General features: G+C 63.8%; 6 protein-coding genes across 6 annotated transcripts; all 6 read right to left on the bottom strand.

Moving 5' to 3' along the window:
- Nucleotides 1-226: 226 nt before the first annotated feature.
- LMJF_26_1220 (conserved hypothetical protein) lies at nucleotides 227-2,239 on the bottom strand (the record flags this gene model as incomplete). The annotated part of the gene is made up of 1 exon (XM_001684074.1): nucleotides 227-2,239. One exon carries the CDS (start codon nucleotides 2,237-2,239, stop codon nucleotides 227-229), a length of 2,013 nt encoding a protein of 670 aa, XP_001684126.1.
- Nucleotides 2,240-2,908: 669 nt separating this feature from the next.
- On the bottom strand, nucleotides 2,909-4,153 carry LMJF_26_1210 (putative aldo/keto reductase; the record flags this gene model as incomplete). Its single annotated transcript, XM_001684073.1, has 1 exon — nucleotides 2,909-4,153. The coding sequence occupies one exon, from the start codon at nucleotides 4,151-4,153 to the stop codon at nucleotides 2,909-2,911; it is 1,245 nt and encodes a 414-aa protein (XP_001684125.1).
- An 855-nt stretch (nucleotides 4,154-5,008) lies between these two features.
- LMJF_26_1200 (conserved hypothetical protein) lies at nucleotides 5,009-6,949 on the bottom strand (the record flags this gene model as incomplete). Its single annotated transcript, XM_001684072.1, has 1 exon — nucleotides 5,009-6,949. The coding sequence occupies one exon, from the start codon at nucleotides 6,947-6,949 to the stop codon at nucleotides 5,009-5,011; it is 1,941 nt and encodes a 646-aa protein (XP_001684124.1).
- Nucleotides 6,950-7,783: 834 nt separating this feature from the next.
- On the bottom strand, nucleotides 7,784-13,099 carry LMJF_26_1190 (conserved hypothetical protein; the record flags this gene model as incomplete). The annotated part of the gene is made up of 1 exon (XM_001684071.1): nucleotides 7,784-13,099. One exon carries the CDS (start codon nucleotides 13,097-13,099, stop codon nucleotides 7,784-7,786), a length of 5,316 nt encoding a protein of 1,771 aa, XP_001684123.1.
- A 1,671-nt stretch (nucleotides 13,100-14,770) lies between these two features.
- On the bottom strand, nucleotides 14,771-16,822 carry LMJF_26_1180 (conserved hypothetical protein; the record flags this gene model as incomplete). Its single annotated transcript, XM_001684070.1, has 1 exon — nucleotides 14,771-16,822. The coding sequence occupies one exon, from the start codon at nucleotides 16,820-16,822 to the stop codon at nucleotides 14,771-14,773; it is 2,052 nt and encodes a 683-aa protein (XP_001684122.1).
- Nucleotides 16,823-17,652: 830 nt separating this feature from the next.
- Nucleotides 17,653-19,218, bottom strand: LMJF_26_1170 (conserved hypothetical protein; the record flags this gene model as incomplete). The annotated part of the gene is made up of 1 exon (XM_001684069.1): nucleotides 17,653-19,218. One exon carries the CDS (start codon nucleotides 19,216-19,218, stop codon nucleotides 17,653-17,655), a length of 1,566 nt encoding a protein of 521 aa, XP_001684121.1.
- Between the last annotated feature and the right edge of the window lie 216 nt (nucleotides 19,219-19,434).

The following is a 19,434-nucleotide window of genomic DNA, read 5'->3' as shown; positions in this document are numbered from 1 at the left end:
GGAGGGAGCTGGTGGTGGCCGGAACATCGGCGTGTTCAACTAATCAAAGGAAAACAACCTCAGTGCGGATGGTGCTGACGTGTATGTGAACCAGCCGCTAAGTCGGCGGTTGCCGCCAGTGACACACCGGCCACCAGAAGCGTCACCACGGCAAACACCAGCAGGACACACACCCATACACCCCCCCTCCTCCACATTGGCTTCGTCTTTCGCTTCGCCTTTCTCTTTACACTGCGTTGGGAACGAAAATGTCGTTGTTTTCGTCGTCGTCTGCGCCTGCGGCGGTCGATGCTGCCGCCTCGACACGCTGATTCGAACTCAGCACACGCTGCTGCTGCTGCTGCTGCAGCTGCGACGACGATGCGCCTCGAACCTCTCTGGGCGGCTTGTTCTCGTGTTGGCTGGCGATCATTCCGACTGCAGCAGCAGCAGAGACGTCGGCCTGCGCAGCAGTATTGCTCACATTCGCCACTAATGCCCCCATCGCCGCGGCTGACTGCTCACCTGTGCCGCTGCCGGCTTGGTTGTCATCATCAGCGTCATCCTCACTTTCAGAGCTGGTGGAAGAGGAGTCGGGGTCGGACGTCGGCGGACGGCTGTGCCGCTGCACAGTCCCTGTGGAGCTTCGACCGGCGCGGTTCCGGCCGTGGCTGTCGGCCGTGTCCGCCGCTGTCGACAGCGCTGCCACCGTGGTGATGGCGTTTATGTAGTCCTCGTGCGGCGCCTCAACAGCACCGGTGCGCTGATGGCGCGAGATGAGGCGGCGGAAGTCTTCCAGTCGCTTCTTCTCCGCCGCGGCCCTTTCTTCCTGAATCGCGTGCCGCTCCTTCTCCTCTCCGTCGTCGCCGCCGATGGCCCACGCCGTGACCACTCGGCGTTCCTCAGCAAATACCGGGCGGTCGTCCAAGTGAAGTAACCTCTTGCACCGCGACAGGACGCGCTTGCGGTAGCGCGGGAGCGACCGGACGAGTGGGTTGCCGGAGAGCTTGAGCGACTGCAGGCGCGGCAGGCGCTCGAGGATCAGCAGCAGTGCTTCGCCGTCCGCGATGTGGTTGTGACTGAGGTCTAGCACCGCCAGCGAGCGGTAGCAGAGAAGCCCGAGGCAGTCCTCGAAACCCTGCAGGCGGTTGCCTGCCAGGTTGAGATTGCGCAGCGAGCTGCACGGGTTGCGGTGCTCCGGTGCCGGTGGTGGCGGCTGCTTGAGGGGCAAGGATGAGACTCTGCGCTGGCGGTCCTCATCCCTTGCCTCCTCCGCCTCCTCGCTCTCCGGCAGTGGGCTGTGCCCGCAGAAGACCGAGAAGACATCGGCGGTGTGACGGTAGCGCTCCAGCTGCATGGTACGCTGCCGCTTAGCGTCTTCTGGCGAGGCGACCACGGTCAAATCCTCAGATGGCGCAGTTCCGCCTGCGCTGTAAGGGTCAGGCGACACCTGCTGCCGCCGCTGCTCCTGCTCGCGCTGCAGGCTCTTGGAGAGCAATGGACTCGCACCGGAGGTCATTGCCGACGTCGGTGATGTGCCGTCTGCCACTTCACTGGCATGGTGTTGGCACACCGCGGAGTCGTAGTGGGCACAGTGCGGCTCTACCGTCTGGAAGAAATTGCCTGATAAGTTCACCGCGTCCAGTCTCTCGAACCGCGAGAGGTCCGGCATCGATCGGAAGAGATTGTTGTGCAGGTACAGCTGGCGCACGGTTGGGTAGAGGGAGCTGAAGGCGTCGCGGTCCTTGGGCGGCACATCGGCCGCCAGCGGAAGCGAGGACTCTTTCTGAGCAACGACGTTTGGTGAGAGCGCGTCTTGGTGGTGGTGCATCGCCTCTGTGCTGGGGTCTACGTGCTGTACCGAAAACCTAGCCGGCACTGCGGCCTGCTCAGCCTCGGCCGCCTCCAGCTCCGCCGCAAACGGGTCCACGCGCGCTGGCGGGCGCACCTGCGTATAGCCACCGCCGCACGGCAGCACCGAGAGTCCGTTGCCCTCCAGCCAGAGCACTTTTACATCCGTGTAGGGTTCGAAGGCGGTGGGGGCAATGCTGTCGTAGCCACGATTGTGCAAGTACAGCTTCTCGTTGCAGATGGGGTTGCGATAAAAGCCCTGCTTGATGCACTCGCGGATGATGACATCGGTGGTGAGCGTGTTTGCCGTGTTGTTCGCGCCACCGGAGGACGTGGCTAGGGAGTCATTGGTGTCCGACACCGCCGTCGAGGTGATGTCGTTGGTGCTGCGGATGTCAGTGGACGACATTGGCGTGCCAGTTCTAGGACGGAGGGGGGGGGGGTTCAGAGACGAGGGGAGGTGCGCGGGAGCACGAGAGAGGGCGCAGCTTGAAGGGGTGGCACGCGCCAAGTGTGAACGTGTATCGCCTCTACGCGTGTGTGCGCTGCACTCGGATGGGGTGGACGCACAACTGGCCTCGATTGCGGCAGAGCGCCGCATGCATGCGGAAAGAGAAAGAAATCGTGTGAGGAGAGGCAGGAGGGAGGGTTTGAGAGCCGTGGCAGGAGGAAGCGTGGGGCCCTGCCTCACTGTTGCAGCGCCAATATGTCAAAAGAGGGAAGAACCTCCTGCGAGCACGCTGGTAGGGCGGCACGATGAAGTACGTGCGAGTAGCTGATAAACGTGCCTGAGGCAAGGTGAGACCGGACGCACGCGGAGCCGAGCGGAGGATCAGCCCGACATGGCGTGAACATGCTTTGCAGGGTGTGCGCTGACGTTTTTGTGCGTGTGCGTACCATCGAGGGCTCAGCAGAGTCAGCACTGGATTGAGTGATCACGAAGGTGGGGAATGGGGAGGGCTAGGGATATACAGCGCCAACGGTAGGGACAGGGTGCAAACCCGACACTACCGACTCCATCCCGCTCAATGCTTCATGTGAGCGCCACTGAGCCGCGCCGCCCCGAGAGGGCAACACATCAAGCGATTTGAGAGCTGCACCAGCATAGATGCATGTCTTGATTGTCCTCAACGCCAATGTGCGCACGGAGATGTCGAATAACATCAAGCTGCTCCGCTGTCAGTAGCGCGCGTGCCGTGCCAGCCAAAGCCCGGGATGCTTCGCCGCCACCGCCGCCGTTGCCTGCTCCTTTCGCGACTGCTTCCACAGAGGCAAAATAGTCGCGAGCGGCATCCAAGTTGGCGTGGAGGTGGTCAGGCCTGTGGCTCCGCACCAGCGTGCAGTAGCCCTGTGCGAGGCCCCACATGAGTATCATGTCCTCCAAAGAGTACGACTTGACGGCCTCAGGCGACGCCGCCTGCGGTGGTTCTGACACATGATTCCCAGCGCTCTGGTTCGAAAAGTACCGCGCGTGCACCTCAAGCAGTCGCGGGTGCTTCAAGAGACGCGCGTCACCCTTGCCAAGTGGGGAGTACTGCTGCAGCAGCATACCGTGGCGCCCGCGACAGTACGTGTCGACTTCACGCTGAATGCAGAGAGGGTGCAGCTCAATCTGATTCAGGATGGGCGGCAAAAGCGGATGCGACGATGCAGAAGCCGGCCATGCCTCGGAAGACGAGGGTGAGGAGGCGCTGCTCATGTCGCCGCAATGCCTGTGAGCCTCAACGTCTGCGTTCCTTTCACCAATGATGGAGGCATGCGGTTGCGCCGCCACAGCGACGGCCTCATCCTCGCTACACCCACCGTCGTCGTCGTGAAAGCAGTTCAGCTCCTTGAAGTGCCGCGGCAGAAAGTTCGACACACCACAGTAGCGCACTTTTCCCAGAGCCTGCAGCTCGTGCATGATGCGCCAGCACCGCGCGCGGGCCGCTCGATGACCTGATGCGTCTTGTGGCTTTAGTCCGCCGCACCCCGGCCAGTGCATCAGCACACAGTCGGCGTAGTCGATGCGAAGCTTGCGGATGCTGTCGAGGATTCCCTGCCGCACCGCTTCGTCAGAACTCATGCTCTTCATCGCGATCTTCACCACAATGAATAGGTCCGCTCGCGGAACGCCGCTGCTGCTGATGCCTTCACCCACAAGCTCCTCGTTGCGGTACGCCGCAGCGGTGTCGATAAGACGGTAGCCCATCTGGAGAGCGGCCCGCACGGCGCTCACGCAGGCGTCCCCACGAAGTTCGTAGGTGCCGATGCCGATCGGAGGCACCCCGAATGGCAGGGATGGAAGAAAGCTAGCAGCAGCAGCCGTCGTGGTCATTTGCATTTTTGCCTGCGCGCGTGCAGAGTAGGAAAGGGCAGGGGGAAGTGGTGCAGACGATGAGGGCCGACATGGGAGACGAAGAGAGGCGAGCCGCGGGGCCAGTGGGAGGTGTAGCGTATTAAACTGAACCACGCAGCACTAGGGACGGGGACGAAGAGGCGGTTGCGCGGCACTTCCATACAGGCACAGCGGGTGGGCCATAACGAAGCGGGCCGAGGTTTGGGGAAGGGGTCTTGAGAGAGGCTGCAGAGCTGCAGACACACGTGCCGCTCTTCTCCCTGTCATCCGACATGGCACACTTCCATCTAAACTCAAGGCAGGGCATTTCCGTCAAGGACACATCGGCCAGACCGCTTGGTAGTTCGGTGGAACAGTGCGAGGGGCGCGCGAAGCAGCGGCCATGACGCGGCGGTACCTGCGCGCTCACCCCCTCCCCCCCCCCACCACCATTTGCTCACACTTCGCGCGCCTCTCGCACTTTCCCCTTGCGGCTGTGTCGGCGTTCCTCCTTTATTTTTCGTTCGTCTCAGCCGCTGCTTTCGCGCTTGTCTGTTACGCCACTTACGTGAAGAGGAGCGGATGCGCGCACATTGGACGCCGGCAAGACGCGCTGTCAGATGCAGGCCTAAAACAGACATGAGAGGCAGCCGGAGAGATGGGGAGAAGAGGGGAAAGGGGGCAAACAACCAGCGAATGGATGCTGAGCCGACAATCTCGTTTCAGACCCAAGCTCCCCGGCGAACACGCACCATCTTATCTATCCTCGCCGCTCTCCGCCACCTGCACACCGATTCTCCGCCTCCCTTGCAATCCGCGATTCTGCGAAGCGCGCCACGATAAAAGCACTAAGCAGCTGCACTACTGAGTGTCCTTCTCGCGCTGCCTCTGCTGCTGATACTCGCGCATCGAGTTCATCAGTTGGTTCATGGTGGATTTGTTCGCACCCTTGTACGGCTGGCCGTAAAGAATAAACGTGTCTGCCAGAGCTTCCAGCGCATCCCGTCGGCGTGCGGCCTCGGCCGCCGGCAGCTGCGGGTCGTACAGAAGCGCGAGAGCGACGGTGTTCGCCGTCGCCTCCAGCTCTTGTACAGACGTGTACCACGCCAGGTCCACCATGGCCTCCGAGTCCTTGAAAGTGCGGCCGCGCACCGCGGCAAGATACGTGAATTTCTGTCGCCGCACCTGCCAGCGGTGTGGACCGACTGTCTTGAAGTAGAGCTTCGCGCGAGCCACCACGAGGAAAGGGAGAGACACGCTCTTCGAGTGAGGTGCTACTGCATCGCGGACAGGCGACGGTAACGCGCCGCCGTTCGCCTCTCCGGCCTCACCGCTGCCGCTGGGTCGCCTCCTCTCCATGTCGAAATAGGCAATGACTCGCTTGTACTCATGACCGATGGTATGCAGCACTTCTTTCGCAAGCCCGGTGCTGAGGATATTGCGCAGCCGGATGGTAAGAGCATCACCTTTCCAGGGGCCTCTGCAGCTGCCGCTGCGCTTCTTCTCGTCCGCCACCTTCTTGCTAGCCGCCGCTGCTGCGTCGTAGTGCACTAGGTAATTGCACAGCAGCTCATCCCGGCACTGCTCGTACATGCGCTGGCGCAGCACCGCAAGCTCTTCGCCAGTGTAGTCGAGGCCGTCAATCACGCGCTGCGAGAAGCTGCTCATGAACACGTCCCCCGCGATGCGGTGCACCTCTTCACCACCGAAAAGGGCGCGGACGGCGTCACGCTTTCGAGCGCCGGTGTCCTCGACGCCCTCTGTACCGCCGAGGTCGAACTTCTTGCGCTTCTGCGGGCTCGACAGGACGCGGTAGGCCTTCGTAACGCGGTCGAACTGCCGCGCAGCATCCGGGCTTGGGTTGCGGTCTGGGTGGATGTGGAGCACCTTTGTATTGTAGGCCTCCTTGATCTGCCGTGGCGTGGCATCGGTTGGCACGCCAAGCAGACCATAGTAGTCGTCGTCCGCGACGCCGTCTGTGCCGCCCGTCTTGGCTTTGCCGCTGTACTTGGCCTTCCTCTTGATCCTGTCCTTGTCCCGACGGGTAACACGCTTCATGGCACGTTCGCGCAACACCGATGGGTCTTCGTAGAGCTGTAGGAGCGGATGGTGGGCGTTCGGCGTTCCCTGCGGTGCCTCGAAGCAGCAGCGGAGCCCGTTCCACGTCCACGCGCGCGCGCGTGGCGCAGAAGTCGATGCCGACGCGGCGACATCCGCCATGGGACGCCGGTTTACGCAGTAGTACAGGGGCGTCGCCACGCAGCTATAGTAGGAGCTGAGAGCCACCTGCTGCACCGCCGCGTACTGGGCGCAGACGAGGAAGACGCCGCCCCACAGGAGACCGTAGCACGGCGCCGTCCACAGTGCACTCACGCCGCTGCCGAGTCGTACACGCTCCAGGGAAACGGCGAGGAGGACGAGCGGTGAGATGACAAAGCCGAGAACCACGTTGAGAGCGCCGCCGCCAATGCCACGCAGTACGGAGCGACTCGGGCATGTGGCTAGGACGACGCGGCTCTCCTCGGCGTCCTCTCGACGGCACCGCCGGATCCGCTCCATCTCCGCCTCCGTGACAAGCGCAAAGTGCGACGAGAACGCCGATGTCGAGCCCGCGCGGCTCTTGACGAGCATGCGCCGCACCCAGCTGCCTGTCGAGGAGGACGAGGCAGCAGAGGCCGACGCAGGCCCCGTGCCACCCGTCATGACTGCCACAGCCGCCGAGGCGACGGTGGCGGAGGGGCAGCGCGCCGCCACAGCGATGATGTTCTGCAGAACAAAGCGCCGAATGGTGAAGCGCGACATCGTTTCTCGCAGCGGGGGCTGCTCCGAAGGGCCTCAACGGAAAGCGACACCCATGCCAAGGGACAGTGGGCGCGATGGGGTGACCCAGATGGATGCAGTGGTAGTGGAGGATGGATAGGGGGTGACGATGAGGAGGACGGTGGTGCAGGCAGTGGGAGAGAGAGAGAGAGAGGGGCCTGGCGTGTGCACGCATGTGCGGGTTCCGTGGCAGCCGTGGCTCTTCACGCGATGCATCCCGCCGAAGGGGAGATGCGCACAGCGTCCCTAGCATGTGCGGTTCTCCGCAGCCGCCGTAGTCCGCGGAGCTCCGCATGCGAGCCCTGTTTAGTTGTGGAGGGGCGCGCTTGTCATCCCCACGAGGCACCTTTCGACGCCACCATCTCTTGCTCTCGCAATTTCTTTTTCGCACATCCCCCGTGCACCCCAGCATCGGCGCGGCGGTGGTCTCATGGCATGACCGACTTTCAGCGCGCATAGTCGCCAAGTGCTGAGGCGCGCACACCGCTAGGCAGCCACGGAGAGAGAGAGAAAGAGAGAGAGGTGCGTTGCAGCGGGTCGCCATCGTCCGGCATCGACGCTGCTTGCCTTTGAGGAGCTGTTAGTCGTTTTCGTTCTTGTCGCTGTTTCTATGCTTGCATGATGATCTAGGCACCCGAGGCAGTGTAGAGAAGCGCACGAGCGGGGAAGACGCCGGCACGCCCGCACGCGTGCACATGCCCATGTGCACAACACCGTATCGAGGCATCTATACATGTGCGTGTGTGTCACACGTCCATCCTCCATCGACGAACCGCGCACCGGCAGCGGCACAGAGACACTGGAGAAACAGAGACGCTACATGTGGAGCGCGTGCAATACGTCTTTCTTGCCTTGCCGAATCTGCAGATCCAGCGCGTACTGCACAGCGTCAGTGAGCTCGCGGTGGAAGCTGTTTAGGCTCATAGGGCGGAAGCGCAGCAGATCGCGCTCCGAATCCTGCAGCGCGGTCGTCGTCGCGTCGCCGCGTGTGTGCCGCGTAAGAGGGTCCAAAGACTGGTCAGGTGACGAGAAGCGACGACCACTAGTGCTGGGGCGGCCGCTGGATGACTTGGCGTCGTCGCGCCGTCGCGCCTGCTGACGCGCCGCAACGACTGCTTCCTTTGCCTCCGCGAAGAAGGCCTGCAGAGTGCTCTCCGCGACGCTTGAGGCGCGGTAGATCGGATAGCGTTGTAGCATTAGCGCCTGTACATCCTGCGTTTGCCTCTGCCGCAGTGTCGTCTGCCTCTGCTGCACATCGAACTCGGTAGGGTAGCGCTCCCTCTTGCCGTCGCCGTTGTCCAAATCCGCCAGAGGATCCGCTCGTTGCAGCACGTCTTCGAAGAAGCTGGGCCGCCGCTGGCCCCTCACTAAAGAGGCGCACGGCGACGCAGATGACGCACCGAACGACGACGTCTCCCTGGCTTTCGGGTGTGGTGAGGCCGGGGTATGGAACGCTTCGAAAGAGGCCAAGTGCTGCTGCAGACGGGCCAGATTTGGTTCGAGAGGCGAAGGCGCTGTCGTGCAAGACCGCGTGACTGCTTCTGCTGGCGGTTGAGCGGCAGCGGATGCTCCACCTATTCCAGCGGCCTCCTTCACCGCCTGCATTCCGGCCGGGTCGCTCGCGCTGTACCCCAGCAGCGAGAAAATGCGGTACCGCAGCGCCTCCAGCTCCATCATGTCCGGCACCGAACCGCACAGCTCTGACGCGTTGCCGCTCAGAACAAAGGCTACAACGAGGTCGCCGTAGTCAGCCGACGTCTGCATGCCCTTCTCATTCACCGCGACCGGGACGTGCTGACGCGCCGCGGCGGCAGCGCGGCGCGCCCGATCGAGCAAGACAGCCCTCCACTGGTCCCCCTCTATCTTCGCCTCGCCACGCAGCTTGTCACCGCCACAAAGGAATTTGTGTAGGGGGCTCGAAGAGTCCGTGGCCAGGCGCTCCATCTCCGCCTTCTGTGTCGTCTGCTTGCGCAGCAGCGCCTTGTCGTCGTCGTCGTCGGTGCTGCGCCGCGGCAGCGGGGGCAACACATGCACTGTCTCTGCCTTGCCGAAGGAGTACACGTGCGACTTCTGCGCCACGACGGCGCGCAAGACGACGCAAAGCTCCTGCTCCCCCGTGGGAAAGCGGGCGACGCCGGGGCCGTGCGCGCTTGCCGGTGTTGAGCCACTTGCGGGCGTTGCCGCGCCCCTCGTGCCACAAGCGGTGGCCGACTGGCCCGCTTCAAAGTGCGTCGGCAGCCGCGGTGGCATCGCCTTGGCAGGCTGCGTGACGGCGGATAAGGGGTCGGCGCGATCTGGGAGTGAGTGTGATGGCAACGCGGGCGCGGTTGCCGCGCGCGCTGCAGCCGACACGCCGCCCCTCTCAGCCGCCCGCTGCAGGTCTTCGAGCGCAACGGTGACGGAGCTGCGTCGAAGGGCAGACGAGCCTGTCGCGGTAGTGGCCGAGGTCTGGGCAGGCGCGCCAGATGCGCCGCTTGCCGACGTACCAGATGGAGGTGTAATGCGCACGCGCGGGACGGGAGTGGCGAAGGTGCTGGTGTACCCCGAGCCGCACCCCTGCAGCTTGGCTGGCAGCTGGGATAGTTTCTGGCGGCGCTGGCGGCCAGAGGCGAGGTCAGCGTAGCTGCGATGGACGTTGTCACTCCCGCTTAGGCTTTCATCAGCGTTGGTGCCCGGGTCACCTACCTGGCGAGCAAAGACGTGCCGCGCGGGCCCGTCCTGCGACGCGTTGCGCAGTAGCCAGGAGCCACCGCTCTCAGAGGGACACGGCTCACCGCCATCAGCGCCAGGCAAACGCCGTACTCCGTCGAGAGTGTCAGCCGCCGTTAGCGAGGCCTCCGTGTCATGCAGCTGCGGCCCAGCCAGGTTTGTGGAGATCGCGCGAGAAAAGAATCGGTGCGGTGAAACGGTGTGCGAGGTGACAGCGGCAGAGCTGACGCTCCGGGAGGTCGCAGAGCCGGCCCGCCGCCTCGCCGTCGCGGACAGCGTGCTCATCAGCCGGTCCTCAAGGGCGGTTGGCCGCCGCTTCTGCAGCGGCGACGGGGACGGGTCTGTGTAGCTGTGCGCGTGGCTTGCGTGCGCCTCACCTTTCCCGGCGAGGGAGTCGCCCGTGAAACTGCGGGTGTTGCCGTACTGCCTGCCTGAGCGGCTACGGAACAACGCGCCTGGGCTGCTTCTCGGTTGCCCCTCCGCGTGCGGCTGCGAACGCGCCCTTCCCGGGGCGTTCGTCGGTGTCACAGCCTCGATGAGCGACACGCGACGAGCTGGCACTTGACTGTGAAGGACTGTTGCGCCCACCGCGCGCTCTCGCTCAAAGGGATGCCGTGAGGGCTTCAGCTGCCCCGACTTGTGCTGCTCCTCCTGTGCCGCTCGCACGCCCTGCTCGTCGTCGGGCGGGTTGTAGAAGACAAGCTCGATGCAGTTTTCCTTGTCCACGACGGGACTGTACTCGGTGAGTGGGCCAACTCGCAGCAGGCTCGGCAGCGCCCCGAGCGAGCGCATGTACAGGATCGCTGAAAGCAGTACCTTGGCCGGGTACGACAGCTCGCAGAACACCGCACCCAGTGGTGAGGCTTCTTGCAGCGTGGAGACCAGCGCACCGCCGCGCGTGATGCCGTGCAACGCATCCATCGACGATAGATATGCGCGGCGGCGAGCGGCGATATCGATTGTGTCCTCGGCGAGGTGCTCGCATGCGAGGAGAGAGAGCGGGTCACGCAAAATGACGGCCTGCGCAGCTAGCGTCTTCACCGCGGTGTCGCTGCTGGCTGCTGCCACTGCAGCGAGCGCATCCCCATTGACATTATCCCTCTGCTCCACCGCCGCCGCCGCTGCGCCCGGGGTGGTGCGGTTGGTATGCCAAGACTTCATGGGGTCATCCATACCGGTGTGGGCGACGACTCCCACGCTCAAGGCCGCTGGCACGAGGTCGTGCTCCACGTACTCGGGACGGAGGACGCACTGGAACGGCGCGTGGTAGTCGATGCAGTCCAATACCCGCGCAGTTTCATCGCCGTCAGCGGCGTTCTCAGCGACTTCGTGCGCGGCGGCTGGCATATCATCCGCCCGTGATGCTGAGCGGTCCACAGAGGCTCCACCACTGGGCCGTGCAAAAGTAGCCGCGGCGGCTGCCTGCTGCGCCTCCTGGGCAGGTGCCGACTTGAGCACCACCCACGTAGGCGCGGACAGCGTCGGGTCAGGCAACAGCACGTTTGCCGGTGGCCTCCGCCAGCCGTGGAGTGCGCCGCTGTTCGCTTCGCGTCGCAGCTGCAGCGCCGTCTCTATCGCGGCAGTGAGGCCGGCGTCCGTGGCGGGGACAGCCGAGCCGGCTGACGGCGGCGGCCGCGCGCACCGGTGGTTGTGATGTGACGCGGCGGCGAGGTCACGCAACAAGCGCTCCTCCTCCGCCTCCGTCATCTCCTTTGTCGGCACCCGCGCAGAGACCGGCTGTGCAGAGAGCCGTGTGCCGGAAGCGGCGGCAGCAGCTGACGCACCCGTTCCTGCCGCCGAACTGCCCGCGGCGGGTGCGCTGGCGGCTCCTGCCCCTGCTGCGACCGCCGGTGGTGGTGGTGGCGGCGGCGGCGCTGGGCTAGCCGCAGGTGCGCCTACGAAGGCGGCAGCGGCAAGGACGTCGGCTCCTGGTGGAGGAGGGGGCACTACTGGGGCGGGTACGCCAGCGGCAGGTGCCGGTGCTGGCGCAGAAGCTAGGCCCGTCACCGCCGCCGCTGTCACTGCACCTGGCGCAGCTGGAGGGGGTGGTGCAGCGGAGGGCGCTGCTGCGGATGTGCCGCCGGTCGGTGCTGAGCCCGGCAAAGAGGGTGGCGCAGGGGCTGGGGGCGCGGCTGTGTGCGCCTGGGGCAGTTGGAATGCCTTGAGCTGAGCGTACATGGGGTTCTCCTCTCCGTCAGGCGCCTGTTCCGGGCCCGCAAGGACGAGCGTGTCATTCGGCAAGCGCCTGTCTGCCTCGCCAGCAGCGCTGACGCTCACATTGAACGACGCCTGCTGCAGGTGCATGCGCATTCGATCCTGCAGCCGCAGCGGACCCAGGGGCTTAGTGTCGCTGCCGCCGGTGAGCCTTGACAACCGCAGTTTACTCTCGGAATGCGGCCGAGGACACTTTCGCGGACTCGATGACCTTGCCACGGAGGCGTTAGCGTGCGGCTCGTGTGCGGCCTGTCCCAGCGTGGAGCCATCACCGCCGTTCGTCTGGGTGGCTGCCGCCAGTTGCTCGATGATGCTACCGCGTTGCGCCGACGGTCTCGTCTGGCCTGCGCTCACCGTTGCGCAGACACCAGAGGCCGTAGCAGCCTTGACAGGCGCGGTTTGAGTCACTGCCACCGATGCCGCCGGTTTCTCCGCCCCGCCTCTCTGCAGCCGCCGCACGGTGTTCGCTTCGACGGATATGGCGAGGCCCCCTTGCACGCCGGCGGCCTTGCCAGCAGCCGGCGGAGGGGAGGCGCATCTCCGCTGCGGTGCTCCCCTACCGGAGTAGAGGGGGTGTCGGTTTACGTGAATCGCGTAGCCGCCGCCCACGCCGGTGGCGAGGGTGACGTTCGTGTGCCCTGCGGATGGGCTGCCGACACGCTGCGCGCCATCCCGCTTTGGGCTGCGCCGTCGCGATGCCGACGTGGTTACACGCCTAGCGCGTGTTGATTTCCTTTTATTGTCACGCGCGGACATGGCGGGGGAGAGGTGGTGGTGCCGCTGCTTCTGCGGCGTGGGTGTCACAAAAACAGCGGACGTGTCGAGCAGCGGCGCCGCACGGGAGCTGCGGCGCGCACTCTTCGCGCGCTCTCCAGAACGATTCGCGCCACTGCCGCGCGTTGGCGTCACTAGCGGCGTCCCACGACTTGCGGAGACGGAGTAAGGCACTACCTCTGGAGGCGGCGTGACGCTGTCGAAGCCCCCAATGCCACTGCCGTGCCGGAAAGGTGAATTGCTCTGACTGAGGCCGCCACCTCCTTCCCGGCGCGCTTGGGGGCGCCCTGCGACACCACAGCCTTCTGTTGCTGGTGAGCCGGAGGGGCTGGTGCCAGTCGCCGCGGCGTGGGACCCCAGAATAGATGCGATCTGTGCCTTGAAATCGTTGACATAGAACGTCCCCACCCCCGCAGGCGTTGGCCAAGAGGACATGAAAGGCGGTAAGGCGTGTGTGCGTGTGTGTGTGGGGGGGGGGGAGGGGCAATGACACTCGGGTGCGTCCACGAGCCCCCTTTCCTGCGCCCCCTCCGCGGGCGTGGCCGGCGTCAACGGTGCTGCGCGGATACGCGTCGTGCAGAAACGCGCTCAGCCTCCGCGGCGAAGGAACGCTCAGCGAAACAGACGCGAACGAGAACAACAACAAAAACGAAACGAATGTGTTCTAAGTGCGCCCACACGTCTGTGCACGTCTGTGTGTGTGTGTGTGTGTGTGTTTGCACGCACTTTTGTGCACGCAGCCACATGCGACAACACGCGGCGGTGGATGGGTTTCTTCGACGTCTCTCGTGGCGTCTCTCGAGGATTCGATGGGGTATAACAGCAGCAGCAGCAGCACACACACAAAAAAAGGGACATGGGGCGCAGTGAAAGATGTGGAGGCGTATCACTTGGAGAAGCACTGGAGGTGAGTGATGGCGGCGCTCCGTCGACCTCCGCTGAGGTGTGTCACCCCATTCTCTACCGCTCCCTCACGCTGTTTCTGATGCTTTTCGACCCGTGCCGCGGTGTCCGCGGCATCTTTGCCAGCGGGGTGGTGGGGGAGGGCTGTACACAGGTAGCCACTGTGCATTTCCACGCATGTGCACGAGTGAGCACAGAGGGAGAGAGATCGAGGGGCGCACGAGAGTTACAGTGGAGCTCATGGCACCCACCCACCCTTCCCCTCTCCCCTTCCCTCGCCGTCATCAAGGCAGTGTGATAGGAGAGCGCCACAGTCTCGTTGACTGCCACACACCCTCGCACGACAATGCACGCACAACACACGCGGGGCACAGGTACACAAACACACACAGCTCATCAGCGCACAAGGACTGATGCAGCAGACAGATGGCCACACACGCGTACCCGTACCCGTGAACACCACGACCGCGAGCAAACAACGCATGTGGGCATCTTTTCGGTGTGCATGAGGCGTGCATGGGAGAGATGGACAACGCCCGCACCCATACCTGATCCTTGCAGGGCTGTGTGTTGCCCCCTTTCTCTCCCCCACTCCTCCCGTGCTTGCGCGAAGGGGGTCGGTTGGTTCGCTCGCTCCGCCTTTCGTGTTTGCTTTTCGTGCGTCGTGCTGTGGGAACTGTCCTCTCGGGCGCACGCAACACGCCGGGCAACCAGGAAAGGAGGGGGAAGGGGAGGCGTGCGGCCGTCGAGGCCGTACGCCGACTACCGATCGGGCACGCGTGTTGAGTCTCCTGCACAAACATAGAAGAGAAGGTCCCCTCTCCCCTTCCCTACTCACACTTCCCATCCTTTATACATGCATACATATACATAGGTTGACGCGCACGCGCCCGCACACACACACACACACACCACACACACACACACACATACCTACAAACCCTCTCCCGATGCCCATCAGCTCTCGCCCCTGCGAGCGCGGCGGCAGTGAAGACGGAGAAGTGCAACGGCAACATGTCACAGCGAACAGCACAGGAACGCCGCGTTTTGATGTACATCAGCGACGCACACGCAGTCGCTTGAGGCAAACACACACACACACACACACGTAAAAGGGGGAGAGAACGTGACAACACACGCGTGCGCAGAAATGAACCGTGGAGAGCCGGGGGGAGGGGGCAAGAGAACAAAGGCTTGCACATGTTACGCTGCGGCCGCCTCGTCTGCCGCACGTGCCGGGATCCGCTCTCCCTCCATCCCGACATACGCAAAGCTGCGCTCTGTGTCAGCAGGCACGGTGAGTACCATCTGGGCACCAGCTGCTGCCGCGGCGGCAACACCTTGCTCGTCACGAGGGAGGAAGACAAGATTGTCGACCATGGCACCGCTACGCACCTCGCCCTGCACACGGACGGCCCCGATAAAGCAGTTGGATCGAATGTTTGGGTGCTGCGCAAATATCGGGCGACGCCGGTCATGGCCATCTTCGGACTGCTCCATGTCCTCCTCCTCGTCTGCTTCGGATGGGCGAGCCGGAAGCTCGGCCTCTGCGGCGGCCACCTGGGCAGCAGACGGGCCGACCACCAGCAGACACGCCAGCCCACACGCAAGCACTGAGCTATACTGCACATCGGCTGCACCAGCCATCCCGTACACGTAGAGGCCTACCTCCGCAACGCTGCGCACTGATAAGCCCTTAACCACTGTGCCGGTGCAGCCACCGTGCAGGAGCACGCCGTGCCGGGTGTGGGTGACGAGGCAGTCTGTGAGCTGCACATCAGCGTCATCGCACATGATGGCAACTTCGCACGGCATCGAGATGGCAGCCGCTCCAGCAGCGCTCGCACCAGGAACGCAGAAGCGCGGAAGGACGCCCTCCTCAATGTCGCGAGATTCACCCCCACGCCCGCTAGCGTTCGTGTCGTGGACCTGATTCTCTTCGAAGCGGTCCATGTAGCGGCGCAGCAACTGTGTGCGAGCTTGGCACCGCTGCAGTTGTGCGAGGGCAGAGCAGCCACGACTACCGCCCGCGGAGGCTGCGTTGGTGGCGGGGGCACTGGCGGCGTTATACGCGGCAGCCTCTGTGTTGGGTCCCTCCACGATGCAGCTGCGCATCGCTAGTGCACAGCGCGGATAGGCGTAGAGTCCGTAGGCCGATCCTCCATACACAAGGCAGTGATCCACTAGCGCCTCCGTTAGCGGCGCCGCTGTGATGGCGATTCGCGGAGCGACAGTACTAGCTTCGGATGACGTCGGATGCTGCTGCGGAGAGCCGATAACGCAGTGGGTGATGTGTGTACGCGTGAGGGAGCCGATCGTCACGCCAGCGCGTGCGCACAGGCCGGCAAGGGTGATGACCACCTCCTCTCGCAAAGCGCCGGCGCCGAGTTCCTCCTGCTCTTGCTCGGCCCCGCCATCGTCGCCACCGCCCGTCTCGCTGGCCTCCTCGTCTTCCTCGTCTTCGTCGCTGTCCTGCTCCTGCTGCACATAGTGGGGCAGCCCACAGGTCGACGACGCCGTGGCATCAGCGGACTCGCTGGTATATGCAATGGAGATGGGGAAGTCGAACACGGGATAGAGCTGCGGATTCGCTGTGGTGGCGGTGATCGCCGGCGCAAACACACTGGAGCCACTCGTGGTGTGCATGGTGGCCGTCGAGGCGGCCTTCCGACTGTCTATCGCCTCCACTGCCTTCGAGGCGGCGGCCCCCAAGGGGTTGTATGCCTTGCTGGACTTCGCGGACTCGGTACCACCGCTGCTGCTGTCCTGGGCGAGAAACACAGCTGCCGCTGCGGCTGTAAGGTAGGTGAACCATGGCCCAACGCGGCGCTTGGACGGCGACATGTAGCGCGGCTCCGCTGCCCTCTTGCTTCCACCGTGCGATGCATGTTCACGGGCGTAGGAGACGCTGTACACGCACAGGCCTCCCAGGTGCGCCTCGTTCAGCTCCAGCGGTGACGAAGAGGAAGGCGAGGAGGACGAGGCTGCTGCGTAAACACCGGGAAAGACGAGCACAATGTCCTCCTTGAACTGCACGCGGCCGATGGCGTCGCCGAGATGGTTGCATACACTGAAGCCACCGACGAAGTGGCTGCTAGGGCCGTCCTCCAGCTCCGCCAGCTCACTCAGCGGCGTCACCTCCGTCCACTCCTCGATCTCTTCCTCATCGTCCTCGTCCTCTTCTTCCTCTTCCTCGTCCTCCTCGTCGCTGCTGTTGTGCGGTGGATCGCTCTCGGGCGGGTACTTGGCAGACATCTGCGTACCGGAGCAAAACAGCGCGGGATACACGACGAAAAATGTGGAGCCAAGCCGAGTATGCTTGCGGCGCTGAGGCGAAATGGGTCGTCGCTGTGTGCAAAAGGTGGCCGAAGGTCCGACGTGTTTGGTGAGCGTTGGGTGGGTGAGAGAGAAGGCACACACACACACGCTCCGTAACGCGGAGGAGTGTCTATGCACCTTTCAATGATAATGTCCATGTTTGTGTGCGTGTATATGTGTGCGAGTGTGTGTGTGTGTGTGCGTGCGTCGCTCAGGCGAGGAGGAGAGAGAGAGAGATAAGGCAATAAGTGGGAGGTGCAACAGAGAGCGTGTGTGCACGCGCAGAGGTGGGGCAGAGACACCAACAACGACTACAGCAAAGCAACAAACAACACGAGACGTGCATCTATGCCCGCTGAAAAAGGAACCTTCTTCGGTTTGCCCGCCATCATCGCGGCGTTGTTGGCTTTGGTGGTGGTGGTGGTGGCGGCGGCCACACCCCTACATGGGAATCTCCTTGAAAAGCAGAGAGTGTGCGAGGGAGAGGAGGAGTCGGCTGTGCAGTGGCGGCTTCTGTGCTCATCGCCTGTGGTCCTTCATCTCATCCTTCAACAACATACAAAGAGAGAACGTCTCTGTAGCCTCTTGTTGGATAGACTGTCGGCGCACACGGGTAGCGGGCGTGCAAGGTGGGGGCTCCATGCGTGAGCAAGAAGGACTTAACATCTCACGCGCTCTCACGCACCGCCTACGTAGGGATTCGCACGGAAGAGTTCACACACACTTACAAGGGCTTCGAAATATGGGCCCACTGCCCGCACAAAGTTTCAGTGTGGGCCATCGAGCGCCGCTGCTGCTGCCTCCCCCGCCGGTGCTGCACCTCCTTGTGGCGGCTGCCGTCGCGATAGCGGTGGCGGTAGGCCTGCTTTCGCCGCGGCGGCAGTGGTGGTGTCGCCGCCAGCTCTCCCGATTCCTGTTCCAGACTCTAGCCTCGACAACTTGCGCATGTACTTCTCTGTCTGCCGCCGCACCTCCGCGTGGCCGCGGACCGCCTCTGCCAGCTGTGTCGTAGTGGACGACATGGCTGTCCGTGTCTCAAGACAGAGGCGGCGCAGCTCACGCAGCCTCTGAGCCGATGGAAGCGCATCCTGCTCATCTTTCGACGATGGGAGATTCAGCAACACTTCTCGGCGACGACGCGCAACGGTGAGGGTGCGCTCGAGCTCAGTGCAGTCGCTCTGCAGCAGTTGCTGACTCCTCTCAAGGTGTTCCACTCGCGCCTTCAGCGTCTCTGCCCGCGCTGCCCACGTTGCAGTGGTGCGGAGCAGCAGCTCTGCGTAGGCCTGGGAGGGCGGGAGTTGACGGGCACCGATGATCATAATGTCGTCCTCGCCTTGGTTTGCGTCTGCATCGCCGCCGCTGCTCTGGCGCGATGTGGCAGGCGAACCCTGCGTCTTCGGCGCCGCACAGGTGTCTGTCGGCTCTAAATCGTCCCCGAGAATGAGCAGGGGGGCACTGAGCTCGCCACCGGATTGAGACGTCGAGGTGTGCGCGACAGCAGGACCCGGCACGCAGCCTCGCTGCGATCCCGACTGAGGCGAGCACGCCTGCACACTGCTGGTGTCCTCGCCGTCCGCTAGGTGGCCATCCGTACACTGCATATGGTCGTCCTCCCTCTCCGCCTCTTCCAGCCGAGAACGCTTTCGCACGCTGATGGCGCTGTTATGCTCTCCCTCGATGTAAACGCCGTCGAAAGAGACGCCGGAAGACGCCTGGGCTGCGGCGATCAACGACACTCGCAGCTGGGGACGGAAGAGAATCAAATCGGCGCCGGAGGCGAGTTTCAGCCGGCACACGGGACAGGACGGATGGATGGCGTACTCGCACAGCTGCATAGCGCATAGGTAGTGCAGAAGATGTCCGCACGGCAGCACCACAACACCGGCGGCACCTTCGTCGCTGCTGCTGTTGGCGGTGTGACCGCTGCCAGACAGATCCGCCCCACGGCCGCTGAAGGGTGAGCACAGCTCGCTGTGCGCAACGATGTGCTGCCCCGACGGGCTTGGTGCTTCATGAGGGGACGCTGGAGACAGGACGGCGAGGCTTGGGCGCCACGGATCTGTCGCATCGCTCCCGTATACTCCAGGTGCAAACGTGATGCAGAACTCACCTGCCCTTCCCGAGGCGTTCGACCCACTCAGCTGCAGCGGCGAGCGTGGGGAGTGGCCTGACGCAGTCGTGCTACTCGTGGTCTCGCTACCAGTGGCCGCCACTGTAGAGGTGCCGAAGGAGGGCGGAGAGGCAGGGCGACTAGGTGGGGGCCGAAGACGGTAGTCGAGTGGCTGCAGGCAGATGGGGCACTCTGTGTGCACAAGCGCCTCGTGGAGAAGCATGGGGAGGAGGGGGCACACGCGGTGCGCATCAGCAAATGGAAAGAAGTGCACCCCACCCCCTCCAGCGCATCCATGTAAAGTGGAAGCGAACAAAGGGTGCGCACCCACACGCACACCTGCAGGGAGCGAGCGTGTGTGCGGGTGTGTGCGTGCGGTCGTCGGCTTCCAATGCGGTAGAAAAGAGTCGGAAAGCGCGCGCGCATATACATAAGCTGG

Source organism: Leishmania major, chromosome 26, assembly GCF_000002725.2.
Source record: "Leishmania major strain Friedlin complete genome, chromosome 26".
Classification (NCBI taxonomy): Eukaryota; Euglenozoa; class Kinetoplastea; order Trypanosomatida; family Trypanosomatidae; genus Leishmania; species Leishmania major.
Note: the sequence above shows the minus strand (reverse complement) of the source record. Positions and strands in the feature narration are given on the sequence as shown.